Source organism: Mauremys reevesii, linkage group 4, assembly GCF_016161935.1.
Source record: "Mauremys reevesii isolate NIE-2019 linkage group 4, ASM1616193v1, whole genome shotgun sequence".
Taxonomy (NCBI): Eukaryota; Metazoa; Chordata; order Testudines; family Geoemydidae; genus Mauremys; species Mauremys reevesii.
Window position 1 is genome coordinate 116430042 of NC_052626.1, and position 27127 is coordinate 116457168.

At 45.6% G+C, this 27127-nt stretch overlaps 1 protein-coding gene and 1 pseudogene across 1 annotated transcript in view; both read right to left on the reverse strand.

Annotated features, from left to right (window-relative positions):
- The window catches only part of LOC120403834, a 282366-nt pseudogene that overhangs the window by 54573 nt on the left and 200666 nt on the right, over positions 1 to 27127 (reverse strand).
- LOC120403840 (NACHT, LRR and PYD domains-containing protein 3-like) overlaps positions 5271 to 27127 on the reverse strand; it is a 47282-nt gene continuing 25425 nt past the window's right edge. Inside the window, exons 7-12 of the mRNA XM_039535641.1 lie at positions 24654 to 24827; positions 22935 to 23105; positions 22423 to 22593; positions 13881 to 13993; positions 9586 to 9670; positions 5271 to 5771 (exon numbers count right to left, since the gene is read on the reverse strand). Coding sequence (XP_039391575.1) covers positions 9627 to 9670; positions 13881 to 13993; positions 22423 to 22593; positions 22935 to 23105; positions 24654 to 24827 — 673 coding nt within the window. The 3' untranslated portion in view covers positions 5271 to 5771; positions 9586 to 9626. The remainder of the gene's footprint in view (positions 5772 to 9585; positions 9671 to 13880; positions 13994 to 22422; positions 22594 to 22934; positions 23106 to 24653; positions 24828 to 27127) is intronic.

The following is a 27127-nucleotide window of genomic DNA, read 5'->3' on the forward strand; positions in this document are numbered from 1 at the left end:
CTGCCTGCGGTCCTGCAGAACATCGACAAGGCGCCTGAGCGTGTCTGTTTGCTCCCTCATTAGTCCAAGCAGCGTTTGAGTCACCTGCTGGTCCTCCTGACGCCATCTGTCCTCCCTTTCACTGTGTGAGCGCTGCTGCTGAGTGAGGTTCTCCCTACACTGGCTCTGCTGGTCCGCCTCGGCTCGGAAGCAGCCCATAAGTTCAGCAAACATCTCGTCCCGTGTCCTTTTCTTGCACCGCCTAATCTGCGCCAGCGTCTGTGAGGGGCATGCTGGGGCAGGTCGGGATACAGTTGCAGTTGTGTGATGGGAAAAAGGGAGAGAATTCCTTACAAAGATACATTTTTTCAAAAAAGAAACATAGTCTACTCAGTGTCTGTGAACAAGACCATGCACAGCACCCTATCTCATGCGAACTCACTCAGGGAAAGTTCAGTTTTTCTGAATTCGCTTTCATTGCCTGGGGTATTGCACTGCAGATCAGACAAGCAGGGCAGGAAAGCAGAATCCGTGGAGCAGCCAGGCATGGTAAGCCAAAGACTTTTGGCTGCTTAAAAGTGAATGTATAGCTCTGTCCTCTTGCTGCAGGCAATCCTGAAAGCATAAACTCTGCCCCTGTTCCACCCCCTCGCGGCTGTTCCCTGGGAAAGATCCCTGTATGCCGCCACTCTGCAGCCTCCACCACGTGGCTATAAAGTGACGCTTCTTGTTATGCAAAGGAACAGTGAAGCACTACCAATACTAATAGTACACAAATTACTCTAATTAAATGCAGGAGTCTGCCTGCGAGATCACCCTGAGAAGGGTCTCAGAGACAGATAGAGAGTGCATGCTGCATGAAAGCCAGCACAAACCAGGGGCCTGTGCTGCCATGCTCGTGAAGGCAATGGTCCCGGAGTACCAGATGATAGCCTGGCACGGAAAAGTGTCCTACCACGGAGCACCCAATAAGCCAGCTCTCCCTAGGAACCTCCTGCAGAGGCTTTTCGATTACCTCCAGGACAGCTTCCTGGAGATCTCCGAAGAAGATGCCTGTTCCGTCCCCCTATATATAGACCTTCTTTTTGCCTAGTTTATATTCCTGTTCTGTTAAAAAAAAATGTTAACATGTTTAAAGCACTTACCGACTGATCCTTCTCCTGATTCAGGATCCGTGGTAACGGCTGGGGAGGGTTGGTAGGGGATCTCAGTGAGGGTGATGAAGAGATCCTGGCTGTCGGGGAAATCAGCGTTGTAAGCGCTGTCGACTGCCTCCCCCTCCTCATCTCCTTCCTCATCTTCCCCGTCTGTGAACATCACCGAGGAACTGGCCGTCTACACTATCCCATCGTCAGAGTCCATGGACACTGGTGGGGCGGTTGTGGCAGACCCACCGAGAATGGCATGCAGTGCCTCGTAGAAGTGGCATGTCTGGGGTTGGGCTCCGGAGCGTCCGTTTGCCGCTTTGATTTTTTGGTAGCCTTGTCTCAGCTCCTTGACTTTCACGCGGCACTGCATTGCATCCCGGCTGTATCCTCTGAGTGCCATGGCTTTGGAGACCTTCTCGTAGGTCTTTGCATTCCGTTTTTTGGAGCGCAGCTCCGAAAGCACAGACTCATTGCCCCACACAGCAATCAGATCCAAGACTTCCCGGTCAGTCCATGCTGGGGCCCTCTTTCTATTCTGAGATTGCATGGACTCCTCTGCTGGAGAGCTCTGCGTCGTTGCCAGTGCTGCTGAGCTCGCCACAACGTCCACAAAGGAAATGAGATTCAAAGTGGCCAGACAAGAAAAGGAATTCAAATTTTCCCGGGGCATTTCCTGTGTGGCTGGTCAGAGCATCCAAGCTCAGACTGCTGTCCAGAGCGTCAACAGAGTGGTGCACTGTGGGATAGCTCCCGGAGCTACTAAGGTCGATTTCTGTCCACACGTAGCCTAATTCGACATAGCAATGTCGAATTTAGTGCTACTCCCCTCGTCGGGGAGGAGTACAGAATTCGAACTAAAGAGCCCTCTATGTCGAATTAAATGGCTTCCTGGTGTGGACGGGTGCACGGTTAATTCGAATTAACGCTGCTAAATTCGAATTAAAGTCCTAGTGTAGACCAGGCCTCAGTGTTATAGAGGGCGAACAATTTATGAGTTTATCCTGTATAAGCTTTATACTGAGTGTGTGTGTTCATCCGGTTCTGGGGCTGGAGGAACCCAGCCCAAGGGAACCTATGTCGTGCAGGATAGCTCCATTGGGAGGGGACTTGCAGAAGGGAGAAGTAGAGCTCCATATACAAACACAAGTGACCCAAGCAGTACATTGATAGAATTACAGAACACCCTGGCCTTCCCCTAGAAGAGTAACAGGAATAAATGAGCATGCCCCAAAGTAACGGGCAAAGCTGGTAAAAGCCTTGTTTGAGCCAGACACGCTTGCCTGCTGCAAACACAGACCCAGGTCTGAACCACGTCCCCTAAAAGCTCCAGCCTTAACTGAAAACAGCTTAAGAAGTGTTCCTGTCTCCAACACCCAGGTACCCAGTTCCCAATGGGGTCCAAACCCAAAATAAATCTGTTTTACTCTGTATAAAGCTTATACAGGATAAACTCATAAAGCTCAACAAAGGTCCGATAAAACCACTGGCCTGTTTTACAATTAGCTTTTTTTCTTTTGAGGGATAGCTTTTTATCGCTCAGCTTTTTAACAATCCCCGTTTTCTTTTTTGGATGCTTATTTGTATGGGTTTTAGAGGAACATTTCCTTTTAAAGTGTTGAGCGCTATTCATGAGTCAGACAGGCTGGATACTGCGCCCTGGTTCCTGAGAACACAGAGCTGACTGATATCAAAAGGGTCAAAACTGGGCAAGGTGGACACCACGGTGATGACAGTAGATCTGCCAGGGAGTCATCTCCTACAGGAGGTGGCAGACAAAGGGAATGGGACAGAAGGGTCCCAGTGAGAGGTCGGGACTAACGCCATGGTGGAGCAGGTTATGGTAGGGACCCAGACCCTGCGTGAGAGGGAACTGAGAGAGTCCAATACGCGAGCCCAATTAGTGGCCACAGAGCAAGCCTGCCTGTGGGCAGAGGGAGACCTGATGCAGGTGAGGGAAGAAATGGAGAAGGTTGTTGAGGAGAAGGAAGGTCTGCATGCTCAGTTAGCAGAAACCAAAGAAAGGTGGGTGAGGTTCAAGGGGCAACTTCGAGTCTCCCAGGCTAGGAGACCGTCTTACCCCCAGGGGTGGTGAGATTGACAGGGCATGTGTGATGGGGTTGTTGCCCTGCACTGGAGTAGATGGGGTTAAAAACAACCCTGGGAGAGCGCTGTGACAGAAACCAATTGGAAGGAAACTGAGGGAATCCAATCAGGGTCAGGTTGTGCACAATAAGAAGCTGCAGGGCTTTGGAGAGAGAAGGATTGGCTGCCAAGACAGGGAAAGGTTCCTTGGACAGAGCAATGCTGGGGAAGGTCAGGAGGAACCAGGGGAGCTCTGGCTTGACCAACTCCCAGGCTGAGGGCTGATACAGGGCCTCGACTAGGGGTGTAGAGGACAGTACCACGGGGAAGGGTGCTGTGGTCTGGGAGAGATGTGGGGCCTAACGTGGTGGAGCCTTGGAAAGGGCAGGTAACGGCAGGCAAGCCACTGCCAGAGGAGGATTCTCCAGTTCTGGATTAGAGCTAATTCTTGGAGGGACCAGCAAGAGGTGCCACCAGTGGTGAGGCCCAACCTGCTACAATATAGTTAAGCTCCAGTGATTGCCCACATCTGGCCATTCTGTCACCAAGCTCTTCCACTATTAGAATCATAGAATAGAATCATGGGACTGGAAGGGACCTCGAGAGGTCGTCTAGTCCGGTCCCCTGCACTCATGGCAGGACTATGTACCCTAGACTATGTGAACAGTAGCTCTGACATGACATGAGGTGTAAGCGTGAGTTCTGTGTGCAGTGCACCAGCTATGGTTTGCATTTTTTTGTTTTAAGCTTTCTGTAAGAAAAAGGTAACAGCTAGAAGTGACAAAGATCTATAGATGGTTGCCTAGGTCATAATATTTAGCCTTTTTGTACTATGTTAGCTCTTCATAATCAGTGTACAAACATTAAACAAACTTAATCTAAAGGTTTTCAGTTTTTGAATGATGGAGTTGACAAAAGAGAGCTATTCCCTGTTGTGTTCCCTGCCTCTCTGAACAAAAAGACTTAATTGAAAATCACCACCTTTCAAAAGAACAGTGCAATCAAGGCTACTGAAGTGAACCCCATCAGGTCTGGTGTTTGTTTACTAGGCTGGTGTAGAATGAAGGATCAAATAGACTGCAGACCTTGCTTATTATTTTCCCTTAAAGTGCTCAGTTTAGGGGGGGGAAGTGAATGAGATTCTGCTTAACCAAGTGTGAAAAAGCAGAAGGGACCAAAATCGATTCTTGTGCAAAAATCTGTTCTCCCGGACCCTGGCCTGAAGTCAATAAGGCTACAAAGGTGTAACTGTCAACAGAAATTGGCCTTTGTTCTCATTCCCTTCTCGAATCACACTCATTCCATGCTTACCCAACATTTTCCACTTGGGAGAGAAGTTAGTTTGAGTTGGGGCAGAAAAATGAGGACTAACTTCAGGTTTATTTAGCTTTAATTTTTTTGAATGAAACAAAAAAAATCAAATGTGAGGTACTTTTTATGATGGATTGAACTTCTCAAGACCCAGCTGAATGGCCAGAACCCTGTTTTAGCCTATTCAGCCAGTCTTTCTATCATAGCTTGAAGGAGAGCCAGGGGAGAGAGAAACCTACAACATTGTGTGTTGAGAGTTCCTCCAGTGCTTTTTCAACACCTTAAAAGTACAAAGATGCATTGTCCTGTGAAACTAGGTTGAGCATAAGGAAAGAACTTGGTTACCTGTGCATCCCAGTACAGAAAAATACATTCAAAATACTCCAGGCTTGTGTTAAACTCCCAAGGTTACAGCTTTTCTCTGACCTTGGATTGGTAGACACTGCCACCACCCAAGTGCAGAACCTCTTTGAGAGCCCAGGAAGGCGCACTTGGAAATTCCTTCCTGTGGGGTACCCTCAAGCCCTTTCACTCTCCCCCTCCCCCCGCTCCCCGGGGAAGAGCTGAGAAGGAAAAGAAAAAAAAATCAGCTGTTGCCACCATCTAACTAAAAAACATGGGCACAAACCTCCTAAGACACAGAAATCCAATCAGATTCTTAAAAAAGGTAAATTTTATTGGAAAAAGAATGAAAACATCTGAAAACTCAGGCTGTTAGGGATTAAACACCAAAATAACTTTCTTGGGGGTTCAGTTTAAAGGTTACTATCAAAATAAAAGCACCTGGGGTTAGCACAGAGGAATCTACAAACAAAAAAAAATCCCTGATCGCTTCTTTCTAACATTTCCTAATTTACTTACATATCTGAGGTTTCAAATGAGTAGTTTCTAGGTATGATATAGTTGATTTCTCATACCTGGCTTGATCTTTACAGCATACCTTGCTGTCTTGTCCCTCTGTGTCCAAGAGAACAAAGACACAGACACCCAGCAGTTTTTTCCAATTTGAAAAGGTACAGCTTCCTATTGGTTCCCCATGTCAGGTGCCAACTCATTTTAAATTTACCTCTTAACCCTTTACAGATAAGGCAGTTAGGGTACAGCTACTAAGGAGGATTTTACAGCTAACTGAATGGTTGGGGAGTTACACAAGGGAGCTACACCTCCCCCCATTTATCACATGCCCCATAAATTACAGCCGGTGCTGGCCAGCCTGGTTTAGGTTGGATCCATAGCGGCTGGGATTTCTTCCTGCAGGTTTAGGAAAACAGAGTTAATAAGATATATGCACCTCTAATTTTTCTACTAATTACATGGAGAACTAAACAGTATTTTCCACATGTTAAGGACTAAAATGTCTTAGAATACAGGGACATTTTCACCCTACTGATTCTGGGAAACCTTCCTGGGAGAGTGCATCAGCCACTTTGTTAGAGGCTCCTGAAATGTGTTGTATGTCAAAGTCTTGAAGAGCTAAACTCCACCGAAGAAGTTTATTGTTAGTCTCTTTGACTATGTGAAGCTACTTCAGTGTGGCACGGTCGATCTGCAATTGGAAACACTGTCCCAAAATGTATAGGCTTAGCTTCTCCGGAGCATAAACAATGGCGTAACATTTTTTTTCTGAGACTGAGCAGTGGCTTTCCCTCTCAGAAAGTTTTTTTTGCAGATAAACACGACAGGATGGAATTGTTGATCTGGTCCTTCCTGCATTAAAACTGCTTCTAAACCATGCTCGGATGCATCTGTGGTTACAACAAAAGGTTGGCCAAAGTTTGGGGCTCTTAGCACAGGATCAGACGTAAGGGCCACTTTAAATTGGTTAAAGGCCTTCTGACATTCTTTAATCCACTGAACTGCATTTGGCTGTTTCTTTTTGGTTAGGTCTGTCAGTGGGGCATCGATTTGGCTGTAGTGTGGTACAAATTGTCGGTAATACCCGGTCAAGCCCAAGAAGGATTGAACTTGCTCCTTTGACTTGGAGACGGGCCAATTTTGGAAATAATTTACCTTAGCCTGTAGGGGCTCTAATACTTGCTTCACAAAAATGGACTGAGATCATTCAGACTTTAAAGCCTTCATTCACATCACCCATTGAGCAGAAAGTGCTGTTACTCTATGTCAGCTTAATTTTCACAACAAAAGTTTCTCTTGAAAAAACAGGTCCCTGTGTAGGTGACCGAACAACCCTATTGTCCTGCTCTGGATCGTCAGTTTGCCTACCTCACAAACCCTTGATTCTTACCCTACAGCTCCATTGCTTCGTGTTGTCTGGGAGCGTCTGAAAAACAGGCCAGTAGACAATTGTGTGGTGAGGGCAGGTTGCTGTAATTGAGCACCGATTCTATCAAAGCCTTGTAAGAATAACAGCTGTTGCTTTGGATTATGAGGCAATCTCATAATCTTTGCGAACAGGGGCTGCTAACAGGGAGTTTCGCAAGGGAGTTCTCCAGGTGAAGGAGGAGCTAATACAGCATCTGTGGGGTAAGTGACTGTCTGTAGTGTGTGTTTGTTTGTGTTTGGGGGTTACTTGCTGTGTGCTGAGCTTGTGTTTGTCAGTCTGTTTGTTTGGTTGGTTGGTTGAGGGACCGTGTGCTCTGGAGGCAGTTTGAAAGCTCGAAGCCTCTGGTAATTGGCTGAGCCTTAATCAGTGGGCGGGACACCATAATAGAGGCCCAACTTCAATGTATACCCCAAATTAAGAAAAACTGTAAAAGAACTAAAAAAGAGCCACCGTGGCTTAACCACCATGTAAAAGAAGCAGTGAAAGATAAAAAGACTTCCTTTAAAAAGTGGAAGTCAAATCCTAGTGAGGCAAATAGAAAGGAGCACAAACGCTGCCAACTTAAGTGCAAGAGTGTAATAAGAAAAGCCAAAGAGGAGTTTGAAGAATGGCTAGCCAAAAACTCCAAAGGTAATAACAAAATGTTTTTTAAGTACATCAGAAGCAGGAAGCCTGCTAAACAACCAGTGGGGCCCCTTGACGATGAAAATACAAAAGGAGCGCTTAAAGATGATAAAGTCATTGCGGAGAAACTAAATGGATTCTTTGCCTCAGTCTTCACGGCTGAGGATGTTAGGGAGATTCCCAAACCTGAGCTGGCTTTTGTAGGTGACAAATCTGAGGAACTGTCACAGATTGAAGTATCAGTAGAGGAGGTTTTGGAATTAATTGATAAACTCAACATTAATAAGTCACCGGGACCAGATGGCATTCACCCAAGAGTTCTGAAAGAACTCAAATGTGAAGTTATGAACTATTAACTAAGGTTTGTAACCTGTCCTTTAAATCGGCTTCGTACCCAATGACTGGAAGTTAGCTAATGTAACGCCAATATTTAAAAAGGGCTCTAGGGGTGATTCCGGCAATTACAGACCGGTAAGTCTAACGTCGGTACCGGGCAAATTAGTTGAAACAATAGTAAAGAATAAAATTGTCAGACACATAGAAAAACATAAACTCTTGAGCAATAGTCAACATGGTTTCTGTAAAGGGAAATCGTGTCTTACTAATCTATTAGAGTTCTTTGAAGGGGTCAACAAACATGTGGACAAGGGGATCCGTGGACATAGTGTACTTAGATTTCCAGAAAGCCTTTGACAAGGTCCTCACCAAAGGCTCTTACGTAAATTAAGCTGTCATGGGATAAAAGGAAAGGTCCTTTCATGGATTGAGAACTGGTTAAAGGACAGGGAACAAAGGGTAGGAATTAATGGTAAATTCTCAGAATGGAGGGGGTAACTAGTGGTGTTCCCAAGGGTCAGTCCTAGGACCAATCCTATTCAATTTATTCATAAATGATCTGGAGAAAGGGGTAAACAGTGAGGTGGCAAAGTTTGCAGATGATACTAAACTACTCAAGATAGTTAAGACCAAAGCAGATTGTGAAGAACTTCAAAAAGATCTCACAAAACTAAGTGATTGGGCAACAAAATGGCAAATGAAATTTAATGTGGATAAATGTAAAGTAATGCACATTGGAAAAAATAACCCCAACTATACATATAACATGATGGGGGCTAATTTAGCTACAACGAGTCAGGAAAAAGATCTTGGAGTTATCGTGGATAGTTCTCTGAAGATGTCCACGCAGTGTGCAGAGGCAGTCAAAAAAGCAAACAGGATGTTAGGAATCATTAAAAAGGGGATAGAGAATAAGACTGAGAATATATTATTTCCCTTATATAAATCCATGGTACGCCCACATCTTGAATACTGTGTACAGATGTGGTCTCCTCACCTCAAAAAAGATATTCTAGCACTAGAAAAGGTTCAGAAAAGAGCAACTAAAATGATTAGGGGTTTAGAGAAGGTCCCATATGAGGAAAGATTAAAGAGGCTAGGACTCTTCAGTTTGGAAAAGAGAAGACTAAGGGGGGACATGATAGAGGTATATAAAATCATGAGTGATGTTGAGAAAGTGGATAAGGAAAAGTTATTTACTTATTCACATAATACAAGAACTAGGGGTCACCAAATGAAATTAATAGGCAGCAGGTTTAAAACAAATAAAAGGAAGTTCTTCTTCACGCAGCGCACAGTCAACTTGTGGAACTCCTTACCTGAGGAGGTTGTGAAGGCTAGGACTATAACAATGTTTAAAAGGGGACTGGATAAATTCATGGTGGCTAAGTCCATAAATGGCTATTAGCCAGGATGGGTAAGAATGGTGTCCCTAGCCTCTGTTCGTCAGAGGATGGAGATGGATGGCAGGAGAGAGATCATTTGATCATTGCCTGTTAGGTTCACTCCCTCAGGGGCACCTGGCATTGGCCACTGTCGGTAGACAGATACTGGGCTAGATGGACCTTTGGTCTGACCCGGTACGGCCTTTCTTATGTTCTTATGTTCTCACAGAGTGACATTCAAATGACTGATAATAGACACCATGGGGTAACTCACGAGGCCCACCTTAGACTCTCTGTTGAGCAAGGTTCTGTCATCTTTTACAATCTTCCAATACAGGTACAACAGCGTGTTGTTTTAACCCATATAATCTATGCCATTCCCTGCTATAAAAAAGTCAATGGGGGCAGCCTCTATAATCGTCAATAGAGGCAGTACCTTGATGTAGATGCTTTTCTCAATGTTGGTGTGCATAGAGGCTATTTGGAACAAGTCCAGCTCGGATTTGGTGCAGTCTTCAGACCTGCATAGACAAAAGCCATGGTGATTAAAAGATAATCTTTCAGACTTTCTCTTGGAATTTCACTTATGGCTGGCCCTGTATCTCAAAGCCCTTCTTTGAAGGATTTCAGAGGACCTTTGCATTGCAGGTATGACACATTTATCTTTCTCTTCCTCCTTTTAACAAACATCAACCCCGATCCCTGCTATGTAGGCAGATTGCCCACCTTTGCCAGAACAGCCCAGGAGACATGGTCCACCATATCTCTGGTTATGTTTTGGGCGACTGTTTTTACGTGAGGTTTAATAATCATCCAGGGTAGAAACAGGCTCCACATGAGGCTGAGTTGAGGTGGGTCAAACCCTGAGCTAGATTCCTTTCCTCCACAAACTAGGGGGGCTTTCACTCCCTTTCCCCTCCAAAATTCCAGGTAGGTCCAGGAGGCATTGGGGAGGAGTAGCTAGAGAACAGAGCTATTATTTGCTCAGGTTTGTGGAGAGCCTAGGTGTCTGTGCCCCTGGGCTGGAGATAACCTCCTTTCACAGGTTATGCCATAGGATGGTGTCCTGGGAACAGGTGAGGGGTCCGGCAAATGTTGCTTCCGGGTTCCCTTTGCTTGGGGGGCATGGGAAAGGGGCATTTTTACTGCATGGAACAGAGAGGAGGGGCCAAGATGTGGGAGGGAGCAGAGTTTGGAGTCTTCTTTTCTCAAGACTAAACATGCTATTTTTTTAACCTTCCTTCATTGCTCAGGTTTTCTAAACCTTTTATCATTTTTGTTGCTCTCCCCTGGACTCTCCCCAATTTGTCCACCTCTCTCCTAAAGCATGGCACCCAGATCTGGACACAGTGCTCCAGCTGGAGCCTTGCCAGTGCCGATCAGAGTGGGACAATCACCGCCTGTATCTTACATATGACATTATTGTTAATGTACCCCAGAATGAGATTAACCTTTTTCGCAACTCCATCCATTGTTGACGCCTATTCAATTTGAGATCCACTAGAACCACCAGAACCCTACTGCCACCTAGCCAGTTATTCCCCATTTTGTAGCTGTGCATTTGATTTTTTTCCTTCCTAAGTGAAGAACTTTGGACTTATATTTACTGAATTTCATCTTAATGAATTCAGCTCAGTTCTTCAATTTGCCAAGGTAGTTTTGAATTCTAACTCTGTCCTCCAGTGTGCTGGCAGCCCCACCCAGCTTGGTGTCATCTGTACATTTTATAAACATACTCTCCATTCCATTATCCAAGTCATACTGAAAATATTGAATACTACTAGATCCAGGACTTATGCCTGTGGGACCCCACTAGAATGCCCTTCCCATTTGACAGCAAACAATTGATAACTACTCTTTGAATGAGACTTTGAATGCAGTCTTTAAACCAGTTATGCACCCACCTTTTAGTGATTTCATCTAGACCAGTATTCTGTAGTTTGCTTATGTGAATATCATGTGGGACTGAGTCAAAAGCCTTACTAAAATCAAGATATATCATGTCTACTGCTTCTCCCCTATTCCCTAGGCCAGTCAAAGAAGGAAATTAGGTTGGTTTGGCATGATTTTTGCTTGACAAATCCATGCTGGCTATCAGTTATTACCCTATTATCTCTCAGATGCTTACCTATTGGTTATTTAATAATTTGTTCCAGTATCTTTTGAGGTACTGATATAAGGCTGAATGGCCTATAATTCCATGGGTTATCTTTGTTCCCTTTTAAAGACCGGCACTTGTTTCACTTCTCCAGTCCTCTGCCACAGACTCCCTGCTTAGCCTTGGGAAAGTCACTTCACCTCTGTGTGCCCTATATCCCACCTGCCAAATGGGGATAATACTGACCCTGCCTCCTAGGCTAAATCCATTCATGGCTGTGTGATGATGGGGGAAATGGAGCTACCAAGGTGGGTAGATTTGGGCTGAATTTCTCCACAGCCTGAGAGTGAGAGCCAGCTCCATGCAGAGGGCACAGGAGACAGAAGGGCTCAGGCCAGCTCTACAGAGAGTGAGTGATCCAGAAAAGTGCTGGGAGGCAGAGAGACCTCTGGCTCGCTCAGCCCCTATTCCCAGCAACCAGGCCCAGGCGGGAAGCACAGAGCATTGGAGGGGCTGGCATGAGAAGTGGCTGGTCCTGCCCCTTCCACTCCCTGCCGTCCCCACTGCCAGGTGCCAAGCATGCTGGGGGGCAGGCAGAGCCCCTCTCCCTACCTCCCCAGCACAACAAGCAGAAATCTGAGGGGCACTTAACCCCGCATGCCCTTCGTACACGTCATCTATGAAATTTGTATGTGAAGTTAGGAAGTATTGCTGTAGGTTTGTTACTGAAATATATGGTAAGTGGAAAATGCCCACAGCTAACCTGCCAGTGGCAACAATGGAGCAACTAACACTGACAAGACAGATTTACATCTAGATTGGCCAGACAGGAGTTGATGGCCCATCAAGAAGAATTCACGCTCCCAGAGACTCCTCAGAGATGGCACATACGCAATGGGGGCTGCCTTAACCCCCACGTCACAGCATGGATCTTTCTAGAGCTTGAGAGAAAGTATAAATGAAGGTCAATGACATCACCACTTGGCCTCGCTCCTCCCCCATGTCAACACCTGGGAGATTGTTTGGAAGACAAAGACTTTGAACTGAAGAGATTGGTCCCAGGCTGAGAAGAGAATTCAGCCTGTGTATTAAGAATTGTAAACTGCCGGGAACAGCCAGTGAGGTGAGAAAAGCTTTTTGCTTCAAATCTTGTTTAGTTTAGTAATGTTTAGAATTTAGACTGCAATTCTATTTTTATTTCTTATGTAACCAACTTTGACCTCTGTGTCTAACTCTTATAAACACTTAAAATCTTTCTTTCTGCAGTTAATAAACTTTTTTTAATGTTTTAGCCTTACCAATGAGTTTGTCTAAAGCACTTGGGGAATCTGTTCAGATTACAAAAGCTGGTACATGTCCACTTTCCTTTAATGAAGTGGTGAACTAATTAATGTGCTTGCACTGTTCAAGAGAAGGTCTTGAGCAGTATAAGATGGTATATCACTGGGGTATAAGGCTTGGGGGGCTGGAGAGATTGGCTGGGGTCTCTCTATGTATAATTCATGAGTGGCTTAGAGAAAATTCATGCAACTCAGCTGGGTGTTGATGTCTACATGTTGACGGCTGACTGATCACAGCACCTGGAGGGGTTTGCGGCTTATCACTAGCACAGCATGGACAAGAAATAGAGCAGGTTAAAGAGTTTAAGGGGACTCAGTGGTCCCACAGTTCCAGATTGTGCCCTGGGGGGATGTCACACTCCCATCCTGCCAAACGTATAAGCCTGCTTTCAGTGGTGCAAGTAGGGCGGTCCGATTAGATACACCACGAACCAGTAACCTATTTATAGCCAGTACGGCGTACTGGAAAGACACAGGAGGAGCTGCCCATGCTGGTGCTCCTCCGGCACAGCTGTACTGCCCCCAGCCCTACCACACAGCTGCGTGCCTGCATCTCCTGTCTGGGGTCTGGACAGCAGCCCCACCGGAGGACAGTGCTGGAGGTGGAGCTGGGGTCGGTACAGCCGCACTGGAGGAGCTGCTAGTGTGGAGCAGCCCAGGAACCGCAGTGGCAAAAGGAGCAGAACCCCACTCCGGCAGCTCCTCTGGCACAGCTGTACCGCCTCAGCCCTGTCCACATTGACATTGAATTGGGGATTTAGAACTAACACCCCGAGAGATTACTTAAGGGAGCATTAGTGTTCACACCTCCCAGGGTCCTCAAGCTATCTGCAGACTCAGCCAGAAATTGATGCTTCAGTGACATTCATTTCACATACAGTACATTCTTGGCCTCATAATTATAAAGAAAAAGTTGTTTTTAAAAAGTCAATAAAGAAAATCTAAGATACCATAGAATCTGAGTATGTGATGCAGCAATAAAAATACATGACATGGGTCAGGAGTTTAACACCCCAGCTTTAAAAGGGAAATCAATTCCCCCTTAAAATCTTTTACACCATTAAGTTTCCTTTAAGGGAGTCAAAAACTGTCTCAAGATTTGTTATTCCTCTATACGGCCTTGTATCAACCAGAGAAGCCAATATGTATCAATGCTTAATAGCAGACCAAGTCCAACCTCCCGACAGTGCATCACAAAAATATTCCACATCACTTCTGAACTCTGAGACGTTAGTCTACAGATGAATGTATGACACTGAGATAGAAGACATGCCATCTTCCTCGTCCTTGTACCTGCGTTCTGATGTCTGGATGCTGCATTATGCACAATCGACAAACCAGGTTTTAACTTCTGCAAAATTTCCAAGTCTTCGGTTGTTTTTTTGTCTATGTGGATTTCTGACAAACTGTGAAAACAAAAATAAACCATGACAAACAACTATCAACCTGTGGAGGTTTGTCTGCAGGCATCTTAAACTCCCTGTAACACACATCATGCAGCTGAATGTACCTAACCAACCCACAAGGGAAGAGGAGATGTAAGACATTCACTGCAGTGGGGACCTGGATCACTGCAGAGAATGAATGGTCAAAAAGGTTGTTAAATATCCAGGGGCCGACAGGAAGAATTTCTATCAGGAAGTGGAGGGACTTGGAGAGATCTTTGGTGCTTATAGGAAGAATCAAACCACTACTTCACTTTTCGATTTACCTTCTAGACTTACTGTACAAACATGAATGAATTTAGTCTCACAACACACCCGTGAGGTAGCACAGATGAAGTAACTGAAGCACTAAGAGACGACATTTTCCAAAGCCTGTGCAGCCAAACCTGGCAGGCTGGACAGCTACAAGGGTTTCCTTTTTGTTCCTCTGGAAGCTCAGAGTGTTATTTAAAAGAAGAGCGGGCGTTAGTCATACATCGAGGTCTGGGGTGAGTATGGAACAAAAGGAGAGAACAGGGTGTGGTTAAAGGCACAACGGCTCATTCTAAATTTTCAAAGCCCTAGCAGGGATCACACATTCCCAGACAGGAACTGGTCTCATCACAAGAGACATGGAACTAACTCATAAGGTGCAGGTTCACATCCTCAGCTCCTGGCCAGGCATTAGTTAGATAAGATGCTCCACACCCAGAAACCCCCCACTGCACATTGATTATCAAGGCACAAAAGATACTAGACAATCACAGATGAACAAGGAGTCAAGACATTATGGAGAACAACACAGGTAGAGCAACTGTGGGTTCATGGAAGAGAATTGGGGAGAATGAGAGGGAGGGGAGCCACAGAGGAGCCCATCAGCAAGGAGAGGGGGATTGGGAGGTGCTGACTAAGGGCTTCCAGCAATGGTCTGTGGGCCAGCACCAATTTCAAGACCATTCCCCACAATCAGTATTAAATGTAGAAATGTAATTGTATGTACCACACAGACAGCCATGGGCCCAAGGCAAAGCCTTCAAATGACAGCTGGGAACCACCACGCCCTCATGTGTTTCTACACAAAATCATTAAGAATATCTGGGAAGCTGAGGAAATTCCTCAGGACTTCAAAGTTGTTATACTTACACTATGCAAAAATGAAGGGAACAAATCTGACTGTGGTAATTATCAGGGTATATCCCTGCTATCTGTAGGTGGCAAAATCCTAGTCCACATTTTGCTCAATTGGCTTGTCAGAACAGTATCAGAGAAGTTTCTACCAGAGACCAAATGTGAATTTAGATCAAGTTGAAGCACCACAGAAATTATTTACTTTTGTGAAACAGATTCCAGAAAAATGCATTCAGCAAAACATGGAACTGTCTGCTGTCATCATTGATCTTTAAAAACTGATCAGAAATGGCCTCTGGAAAATTCTAAAAAAGTTTGGCTACCCCACCAAATTCATTAATATCATATGTCAGTTCCATGAAGACATGACTGATCAATTACTCTCTGATGGTGGCTTCTCTAAACCATTTCCCATATCTAATGAGGTGAAACAAGGCTGAAAGCTGGCACCAGCCCTTTTGGGTCTCTCATTTGCAACTATTCTGACTTATGCAACTGACAACCTTCAAAAGAGCGTCTACACTAGGTACAGATTGAATGGAAAACTCTTCAGTCTCCAAAGGGTTACTGCAAAGACAAACGTTCTTGAGAAACTCATGCATGGAGCCTTTTTCCAGATGAATGTGCTCTATTTAATCAGAGTTAAACATGACCTACAGCTTATCCTTGATAGGTTCTCAGAGGCAACTGTAATAGTCAGAGAAAGCCTGGTGCAAGATCTGAGGCCTGACCCAGAGGCTGTTGTCACGGAGTCCCCAGGCGATGCTTTGGAACTGCTCCCCACAAAGCCAGTCAGAACTTTGGGGAGCTTCCTCGCCCTTGGAGCAGACTGTCTTCAGGGCAAGAAGCTCACACGGCTTCACCTCCTGGGTCTCTCCTTGGAGCATTCAGCATATGCCCCTCCATGCGCTTCCCACAGCGAGTCTGCCCAGGCGGGGTCCTGGGGAAGCCAGAGGGTCCTGCACACACCGCCACTTCGCAGTAAGATGTGATGCTTAGCCAGCCAGTAAAACAGAGGTTTATTAGATGACAGGAACATGGTCTACTTTGGAAATAGTTCCAAAGTACTATTAGATGACAGGAACTGGGAGTCTACTATAGACCACCAGACCATGGGGATGAGGTGGACGCCGGCAACTAGCAGAAGTTACTAGATCGCAGGACCTGATTCTCACGGGAGACTTTAATCACCCTGATATCTGCTGGGAGAGCAATACAGCAGTGCACAGACAATCCAGGAAGTTTTGGAAAGTGTAGGGGACAATTTCCTGGTCCAAGTGCTGGAGGAACCAACTAGGGCCAGAGCTCTTCTTGACCTGCTGCTCACAAACAGAGAAGAATTAGTAGGGGAAGTAAAAGTGGATGGGAACCTGGGAGGCAGTGACCATGAGATGGTCGAGTTCAGGATCCTGACACAGGGAAAAAAGGAAAGCAGCAGAATACGGACCCTGGACTTCAGAAAAGCAGACTTTGACTCCCTCAGGGAGCTGATGGGCAGGATCCCCTGGGAAAATAACATGAGGGGGAAAGGAATCCAGGAGAGCTGGCTATTTTTTAAAGAATCCTTATTGAGGTTGCAGGAAAAAACCATCCCGATGTGTAGGAAGAATAGTAAATATGGCAGGCAACCAGCTTGGCTTAACAGTGAAATCCTTGCTGATCTTAAACGCAAAAAAGAAGCTTACAAGAAGTGGAAGCTTGGACAAATGACCAGGGAGGAGTATAAAAATATTGCTCAGGTATGCAGGAGAGAAATCAGGAAGGCCAAATCACACTTGGAGTTGCAGCTAGCAAGAGATGTTAAGAGTAACAAGAAGGGTTTCTTCAAGTATGTTAGCAACAAGGAGAAAGTCAAGGAAAGTGTAGGCCCCTTACCGAATGAGGGAGGCAACCTAGTGACAGAGGATGTGGAAAAAACTAATGTACTCAATGATTTTTTTGCCTCTGTCTTCACAAACAAGGTCAGCTCCCAGACTGCTGCACTGGGCAGCACAGTATGGGGAGAAGGTGACCAGCCCTCTGTGGAGAAAGAAGTGGTTCAGGACTATTTAGAAAAACTGGACGAGCACAAGTCCATGGGGCCGGAAGCGCTGCCTCCAAGGGTGCTAAAGGAGTTGGCGGATGTGATTGCAGAGCCATTGGCCATTATCTTTGAAAACTCATGGCGAACGGAGGCGGTCCTGGATAACTGGACCCATCTTTAAAAAAGGGAAGGAGGAGGATCCGGGGAAATACAGGCCAGTCAGCCTCACCTCAGTCCTAGAAAAATCAAGGACCAGGTCCCCAAGGAATCAATTCTGAAGCACTTAGAGGAGAGGAAAGTGATCAGGAACAGTCAGCACGGATTCACCAAGGGCAAGTCATGCCTGACTAACCTAATTGCCTTCTATGAGGAGATAACTGGGTCTGTGGATGAGGAGAAAGCAGTGGACTTTAGCAAAGCTTTTGATATGGTCTCCCACAGTATTCTTGCCAGCAATTAAAGAAGTATGGGCTGGATGAAAAGACTATAAGATGGATAGAAAGCTGGCTAGATCGTCGGGCTCAACGGGTAATGATCAACGGCTCCATGTCTAGTTGGCAGCCGGTTTCAAGTGGAGTGCCCCAAGGGTCGGTCCTGGGGCTTGTTTTGTTCAATATCTTCATTAATTATCTGGAAGATGGCGTGAACTGCACTCTCAGCAAGTTTGCAGATGACACTAAACTGGGAGGAGTGGTAGATAATGCTGGAGGGTAGGGATAGGATACAGAGAGACCTAGACAAATTAGAGGACTGGGCCAAAAGAAACCTCATGAGGTTCAACAAGGACAAGTACAGAGTCCTGCACTTAGGACGGAAGAATCCCATGCACTGCTACAGACTAGGGACCGAGTGGCTAGGAAGCAGTTCTGCAGAAAAGAACCTAGGGCTTACAGTGGACGAGAAGCTGGATATGCGTCAACAGTGTGCCCTTGTTGCCAAGAAGGATAACAGCATTTTGGGCTGTATAAGTATGGGGCATTGCAAGCAGATCGAGGGATGTGATCATTCCCCTCTATTCGACATTGGTAAGGCCTCATCTGGAGTACTGTGTCCAGTTTTGGGCCCCACACTACAAGAAGGATGTGGAAAAATTGGAAAGAGTGCAGTGGAGGGCAACAAAAATGATTAGGGGGCTGGAGCACATGACTTATGAGGAGAGGCTGAGGGAACTGGGATTGTTTAGTCTGCAGAAGAGAAGAATGAGGGGGGATTTGATAGCTTTATTCAACTACCTTAAAGGGGGTTCCAAAGAGGATGGATCTAGACTGTTCTCAGTGGTAGCAGATGACAGAACAAGGAGTAATGGTCTCAAGTTGCAGTGGGGGAGGTTTAGGTTGGATATTAGGAAAAACTTTTTCACTCAGAGAGTGGTAAAGCACTGGAATGGGTTACCTAGGGAGGTGGTGGAATGTCCTTCCTTAGAGGTTTTTAAGGTCAGGCTTGACAAAGCCCTGGCTGGGATGATTTAGTTGGGAATTGGTCCTGCTTTGAGCAGGGGGTTGGACTAGATGACCTCCTGAGGTCCCTTCCAACCCTGATATTCTATGATTCTATTATTCTAAAACAGAGCTAGTAGGTACAGAGAACCGGACCCCTCAGCCAGGTCCATTCTGGTGCCCAGCAAGGCAGACAACCCTGTCTGCACTCACTCCTCATCCCCAGCCAGCTCTCAACTGAAACCCCCTCCTGCCCCTCCTTTCTGGCCTTTGTCTCTTTCCCAGGCCAGGAGGTCACCTGATCTCTTTGTTCTCCCTCATCTTTAGCATCCCCTTGCAGGGGGGAAGGGCCTGGGCCATTAGTTGCCACAGAGACAGAGTGTTGGCCAGAAACTGAGGCACCCACTCTGTATTCAGAGGAAACATTAAGAACAGTCCCACTTCGTCACAGCTGTGAATCAGTATCAGGTCACGTAGTAAAGCAAAGTTCACTGATTAGTACATAAACTTGCAAAGTTGCTGCTAGCATTGCCAAAGCATAGGCCCTCCTAAGAAAAGCTAGGCCCTAGATATTTACATAAATACATTCCAGAAGGCCATTACAAATATACCTAGCGTAAGATAAGATGTTTTGACAGAATATTGAATAGGGATGTTTTGTCTGAGATATCAGGAATAAGGTACAAGGGGAGGTAACGTACGTAAGTTGTGTATCCCAGTTGTTTGTCTCAGTCTATAAATGTTTGGGTACCTCACCTTAACCCTTTGTGTGGCCAAGGGGACAGCAGAGACTCCCATTGCTGACTCAGCTGCTCCTTGCCACAGCACACTCCTGTGTTAAGGTACTTGTGCAAGTTGTGCCAGTTTTTAGGACTGTGTCTTGAAGGCAATAAACCTGACCAAGTGCCTTTGTCACTCAACCATGCCTGTGGTCCTTCTCTCTGAGTAACACTGAGGTCTGCTGAATTAGCAGGCTGCACTCTCTGCTAGTGCGGATAACATCAGAGCTCCTAGGACAGAAGCACTGAGCAGCTGTAGCAGCTTAGCAGCCTTGACAGCATCGAAGCAAAAACATTCCACCCTTCAGCACTTAATTACAAGAAATACAAAAGGCAAACCAGGCCTTCAGAAGACTTCACCATTGGATACTCAACCAGCACATCAAACTGTGAACAGAACTGATTCTATACAATTAAGAGTATGATTCTGTTACTGAGGCCATGGATCCTGTGACTTTCCCAGACCTCCGTGACTTCCTCAGTGGTACGGCTGAAGCAGCTGTCATCCCCGGGGCCTGCGGGAGCAGCAGACTCAGGGCTGAAGTGGTGGTGGGGGGGTTGTGTCAGCAGGGCTGGAGCAGCTGTCACAGCCAGTCCCCAGGGCCACCGGAGCAGTGACTGGTCCCAGGCTCCCTGTAGCATCAGACTGGCCCGCAGTCCCCTGAAGCAGCTGGCCATTGGCCAGTCCTGGGGCCCCCAGAATAGCTGGCCGGTAGCTGGCCCTGGAGCTGCCAGAGCAGCAGCCCCCAGTCACTCCCACTACAGTACTCCCGCTGTTATTCCCCTCCCTCCCCCCAGGGTATTTTTAGTAAAATTTGAGGGACAGGTTGCAAGCTTCTGTGAATTTTTGTTTATTGCCTGTGACCTCTCTCTCACTTTTACTAAAAATACCCAAACCAGAATCTAAACCTTATATATAATGCAGCAGAGACAGCGTCCCTTTCATATGGGTGTGAAACATGGACAGCTTACCACAGACACATTAATCAACTTTGAAAATTCCACGTGCTCTCTCCACTCCATTCAGAAGGTCAATGGCAAGACAAAGTCTCAAACATTAACGTCCTTGAAAAAGCAAAAACCACCAATGAGGCAATGATCAGCCAAGCTCAGCTTAGATGGACAGGTCGTGTTATCATAACCGGCAATGATGGACTTCCAAAGAAAGTTCCCTATGGAGGGAGCTGAAACTCAGAAAGCTCAGGAGGGAGAGTCAAAGAAAATGTTTCAAAGACACCCTTAAGCAGAATCTCACCTTATGTGGCATAAATATTGATAACTTTGAACACACAGCCAAGGACAGATATAAATGGAGCGCTACTGTCAATAATGGTTGTGAACAGTTTGAGGAAGACAGAAAAGAAAAACTGACTGAAAAAAAGGGGCCAAGCATCATGCAAAGTCCTCCATGGGAACCTGCATGTTTGTGTGTCACATGTTTGCAGTCTTGCTTCTCATGGGTCAGGCTATACAGCCACGTGAGTACACATGGAATGCTGTGACATCATCATCAGATATGACAGACAGACATAAATGAGTTCCTAATAGATTTAGCAATGACTGATTGGTTTGGTATTAGGACGGAAATAGCATTGCTACTGTGCACAGTACTCATTGGCAGGGTGGGGAGAAGGGTAACCCAATTGCGCCTTTGTATAGCAATGACCCATGAGAAGCAAGACCGCAAACATTGGTGAATAGTTTAGAAATCCAGATAAATAGCTTTTTTAAATTGTTTTGTAAAGGGTTCACTAGTCAATTATTGACCAAAATTCTACAAATCAACAGAGAATATTTCAACTAGAGCTGGTTAGAAAATGTTTCCCTCTCTCCATCCCCTCATCCCCAAAACGTTCACCGGTTAAGTTGGGGGAAGAAACCCTGAAAAAAATATATATTTTGGATTTCAGCTGAAAGTTTTTGAGTTTTCAGTGTTCTGTTTCCTGAAGGAAGGCTGAGAATTTGATGAGAAAGAAGATATAGTATGTGAAAATTTCCATTTAGTTCTAAACTCAATTTTCTGTCAAATGAATTTTTGATAAAATACATGTCAACCAACCCTAATTTCAGTTCTGCTGCTGACTTCTACTTGTTAAGCAGGAAACTTGCCCACTGGAGCTGCTGCTGTGTTTCTTGGAATATCTCCTGTCTCCGTTTGCCCCTCTGGTGTGGGCACCAGGGCCTGACTGTCTCCCATGATGCACCACAGACACTTCCTGTGACTGAGCTCTGCAGTGCAGGCCCATCATGGGGGACATATGCTGGAAGGGGAATGCAGCCGATAAATGAGAATGAGGGGGATGAAGGACCCAAACTACAGTTCCCATGGGGCACTGCGGCAGTTCACACAGACACAATGATTAATGTCAAACTGACCTGAAATAAAATGTTTCCTAACCAAAAAATAAAATAAAATAAAGTTGAAAATAAGTTGAAAGAGCTTCACAAAAATCAATATTTTCCCATGGAATATTTCAATTCTGAAGAAACCAAAATTTTCTATCAAAAAATATATCAGTGGGAACTTCCAGACCAGCTCTACTAACTGCTGTACAAACACTTTGGAGACACTGTCCCTGCCCTGAAAATCACACACACATGGGAGAGAATTCTCCCTCCTTCTACAGCCCCTGCACACTGCCACAGCAGCATACAGAGAAGCAACAGCCCCTTAGCCGGTGTGTGGAGGGAAATTCCCCCAGTACTAGCACTGTGCCAGACAGTCACAGGCTGCTCTGTGCAAGCCCCAGTGTAGGAAGTTGGAGGAGGCAGGTTGCCTAAGTTACACTGTTGGCTGTTTAGGGCCTTGACCAGCCTGGAGTCAGAATAGATCAAAGGAAGATTAAAGCCACTTTGGCCCCCTCCCTGGGTTGCATTTGTACGCGCAGCGCCTCCTGGAGGCACAGAACACACTCCCACCCTCAGCCCGTACAGATCAGCCCAATTCACCTCATTGGTCCATGCAGTCCATACACAGCTAGGTGATTGGAAGCCCAGCACACACTGTGACGGATTCTTTTCCTACAGAAACCAGAAGTCACTTACTCAAGCTTCTCTAACTTGCAGTTTGGATGTTTCAGTCCTTCACACAGAAGCTTCACTCCTGAATAACTCAGCTTATTATCACTCAGGTTCAACTCTCTCAGGGACTGGTTTGTGCTGAGCAGAGAGGAGAGATCTCCACAGCAAGCATCAGTCAGATGGCAATTCCAAACCCTGCAGAGATGGAGATGGGCACAGTGAACAAACAGTAAGGTGGCCAGATGTCCTGATTTTATAGGGACAGTCCCAATATTTGAGACTTGGACCAGTAGAAAATGAATTTTCATCTGGCTATTATGAATGTTTGTGTACAACCAAAAGATGTAATGTACAAAACCCACATTTACCAAATGTCCGTGAACACAATGTAATGATTGTATATCCAGTTGCTCCTGGAAATGCAGGTGATTTCATAAGTGAAAAAAGGACCTCAAAATATTCTCAATGCAAAATTCAGCACTTTTGCAAAGGCTGGTCTAACAAGGAAAGTATCAAGGAACCCAGCAATGACTTACACTAATTTCTGCAGTTTACAGCTGGGATGTTTCAGCCCGTCACACAGAAGTTTAATTCCTGAATCTCCCAGTTCATTCCCACTCAGCTCCAGCTCAGTCAGGGACTGGTTTGTACTGAGTGCAGCAGAGAGATCCCCACAGCAAGCAGCTGTGAGATGGCACTGCCACAACCTGCAAAGTGAACAGAGAGAACAATTACCATCTCCTTCCATAAAGGTGTCAGTATTCACTTCACTTAGTGCAGTGACACTTCTTTTTTTCTGGTAACTTGGTAGTTTAGATGTCTATAAAGCCTGTATGCATGTCATCCAATGCATTTTAATTATTAAAATTAATTACATGATGAATTCCTGACTCAGATTGTATTTGTGCACAATGCAAGGAGATTTTCAAAATATTTCAGATAGTGTCTGGCTCATCATCCAAGACTGCTATAATACCAAATATACAGCAGAATGTGGGTAAAACACAGAGCAGGGGATATATAATTCTCCCTCAAGGAGTTCAGTCACAAATTTAATTAATGCATTATTTTTAATGAGTGTCATCAGCATCGAAGCATGTCCTCTGGAATGGTAGCCAAAACATGAAGGGGCATACGAATGTTTAGCACATCGGGCATGTAAATACTTTGCAGTGCCAGCTACAAAAGTGCATGCAAACGTCTGTTCTCACTTTCAGGTGACATTGTAAATAAAACGTGGGCAGCATTATCTCCCATAAATGTAAACAAACTTGTTTCTCTGAGCGATTGGCTGAACAAGAAGTAGGACTGAGGAGACTTGTAGGCTCTAAAGTTTTACATTGTTAATATCTACATTTGTAAGTTTTGCCTTCACAATAAAGAGATTGCACTACAATACTTGTACGAGGTGAATTGCAAACTACTATTTTTTAAATCATTTTTACAGTGCAAATATTTGTAATAATAATAATAATAATAATAAAAAGCGAGCACAGTACACTTTGCATTCTGTATTCTAATTGAAATCAACATATTTGAAAATGTAGAAAAGCATCCAAAATATTTAATAAATGTCAATTGGTATTCTATTGTTTAACAGTTTGATTAAAACAGAGATTAATTTTTAAACATGGTTAATTGTTTTGAGTTAATCACGTGAGTTAACTGCGATTAATCGACAGTCCTAGAATCAAGCACATTTATACCTGTATGACTGCGTACACCCTTGTGGGAATGTGTCTGTCTTGGTAAGGTGGAGAGTGAGCTGGGGACTAGCAGGAAGAGGGAGGTGGCAGGTCACACTGGATTTTAAGGAAGGGTTACAAGGTGCCTGAGTTTGTGGTTATGGGATTAAATGAGAATGGAGAAGTCGAGCCGCATGGCTAAAATGGTGGCAGAACTGAAGGACGTCAGCACAGTGGCTGGGCTCCCACCACAGATGCTCAGTGAAGGATCCATCAACACCACTTCCTGCCCTGCATGGGTTGTCACATCCTTCTCCTGCTGAGTTTGCAAGACTGGATGGATCTCAGCACATGGTATTTATTACTGATTAATAAATTGTTGCATTGCCGTAACATGTAGAGGTTTCAACCAGGTTGAGGCCCCAGTGTCCCAGACGCTGTACAAAAATATGACAATCTCTGCCTCAAACAGCTGTTTGGCTAAAAGCTAGGACAAAGCAGGTGGGTGAAACAACACAGAGATTAGTGAAAAAGTCACGTACTAACAAAATACAGCGCTGGGTTACTTACAATAATGTCTGCAGGTTACAGTGTGGATGTTTCAGTCCCTCACACAGATGTTTCAGTCCTGAGTCTCCCAGTGTGTTAGCACTCAGGTCCAGCTTTTCCAGGGACTCGTTTGTAAAGAGCATCTTAGGGGAGAGGTTCTCAGGGAAAGCAGATGAGAGTTTGCAGCTGGACAAGCTGAAGAGAAGAAATGAACAGATCAAAGTTACCTTTGCACTGTATGAAACAGTTACTAACCATGCATGGTGGGTGAACCCTCCATTTGAAGAGGCTACCCCCCTGCCCCACCTGAGGCCCACGCCTACCCCACCCCACCGGAGCCAGAGTAGCCCTGAGGCCCCCATTGCAGCTTGAGGGCACCCCCCATACCCCTCTGCCTGGGTCCCAAGCCGCTGGCCAGCCCAGGCACCAAACTCCAGGCCCGTGGCCTGAGCCAAGCCCACACCGGCTTCGGGGGAGAGGTGGAGCAAGGGCGGGGCCTCGGGGCACAGCATGGGCGGGGTGACAGCCTGGGTTTAGGGAGGTGTAGCCTCTCCTGGTCTATTATATCTGCCGTTCATGCTACTAATGGTTCTATAACAGTTCTTCTTCAAGATGTATCACACGTGCCCTTTCCACTTTAGAAACATTTGCAAGCCCAGTGCACCATTCTCAGAGATTTTTCCATCAGCAGAGATGGCTCATGTGTCCTCCATTGGCATGCGCTGCCATGTGATGGTATAAAGGCTGGAGCTGCCGCCAACCCTTCTCAGTTCCTTCTAGCCAAAAAGACTCGATATGGAGGGATAGGAGGGTGGGATATGAAATAGACACATGCAACACATCTGGCAGAACAGTTACAGAACAGGTTAGTAACTATTTCTTCTTCTTCTTTGAAACAAAGTGGAAAGCACATGTGCTTACTTGAAGAATAAACACTTGATGATGGATTCCAGTTGAGGACTTTCATCATTTCATAGAGTTTAAGGCCAGAGGGGACCACCAGATCATCTAGTCTGACCTCCCATAGATCACAAACCACTACGTAGCACCAGGTCATCCCATATTAAATCCAAAGACTTTAGTTAGTCCAAAACATTTCAGTCCTCAGGAAACTAAACTGTCGTGCACCAGTAGCAGAGAACAGGAGAGACTGAGGTGCCACCAATGGCTGAGGCCCCTGCAAAGGCAGGGAAGTGATTTGGTGAGATACGCCCAGATAATATCAACAGGTGATCTGAGCCCGAAACTGCAGAAGATGACAACTTCCCTTCCCTGCCCAATTCCCTGCCAATCTGATATGAGGGAAATTCCTTCCCGAGCCCAAATCTGGAGATCAGTGTATGCCTGAGCGTGTGAGTAAGACACTCCAGCCAGGCATCTTAGACAGATGAATTATCTGTACCACCTCAGAGCACTCCACTCCATCCAGTGTCCCATCTCCAGCTGTGCGTAATCTCTGATGCTACAGAGGAAGGCAGAAAAATTCCAGACTACGCCAGATCAGTTGTGCATTGAGAAAAAATTCCTTCCTGCCCCCTGCAGTATGAGATTTGATTTGATTATTGTCGTTATATGAATGCAGAGCTGCAAGCAGATTATGAGCATGTTGAGGCAATGTAGTCACAGTATGAGTGAGGCATGTGATCTGGTCTGGAGAGGGTCAGACCATCTGGTCAATCCAGAGGTTTACAGTGAGGCAGCCTGACCCCCAGACATTTCTTTTGATGCACCCACCCCAAACCTGTCAGAGAGCAAGAGCCTGCTTCTACTTCTAGGGTGCCTAAAATTTAATTCTGGAGGACTGAAAACTATGGATAAAACTTCACAGTACAGTTACACTAGGGAGACAGGACAGTTTAACAATACTTCAGGGGTCTGATCCTGCCTCACACAAGTAGTCCTTACTACTAAATAATTAATTACTAAGTAAAGCAGTGTCCCCTTGACTTCCTGGAGACTAATCACATGGAGATGGTATTACAGGATCAGATTCTAGCAGCATTCTCACACCAGAATTCATAAAAGAATAATCTTGATGATTTACAGATTTTTTGCCTAGAAAACAATATACTCTTCCTACAAAATACTTGCTTACCTTACCTTCAGAAACATGAAAAATATGGATATGATTGATTAATAATTGTGACTGTAATTTATCCTTCTCCTCTCTTTCCCACCCCATTCCCTTCCTGTTCCCCTACCCACAGTCTGTTTGTTATGCTCACTTGTAGTGCCTTGTCTTCGCCTAGGTCACTGTTCCCTTGGAACACTGTAGGATGTTCAGAGGAATGGCAGGGCTGCCTGGGGTGGGGAGGGGGAGGAAAGTGGGGCAATTTGCCCCAGGCCCCAGGCCGCGCAGGGGCTCCCACGAGAATGTCGGAGGCTTCCCCCAAACCTCCACCTCCGCCTCCACCTCCGCCTTCCCCCATCCCCCGGCACCTCAGCGAGCCATGTCCAGGAGTGGCCCTGGACAGAGCTAAAGCAGCATGGATCGG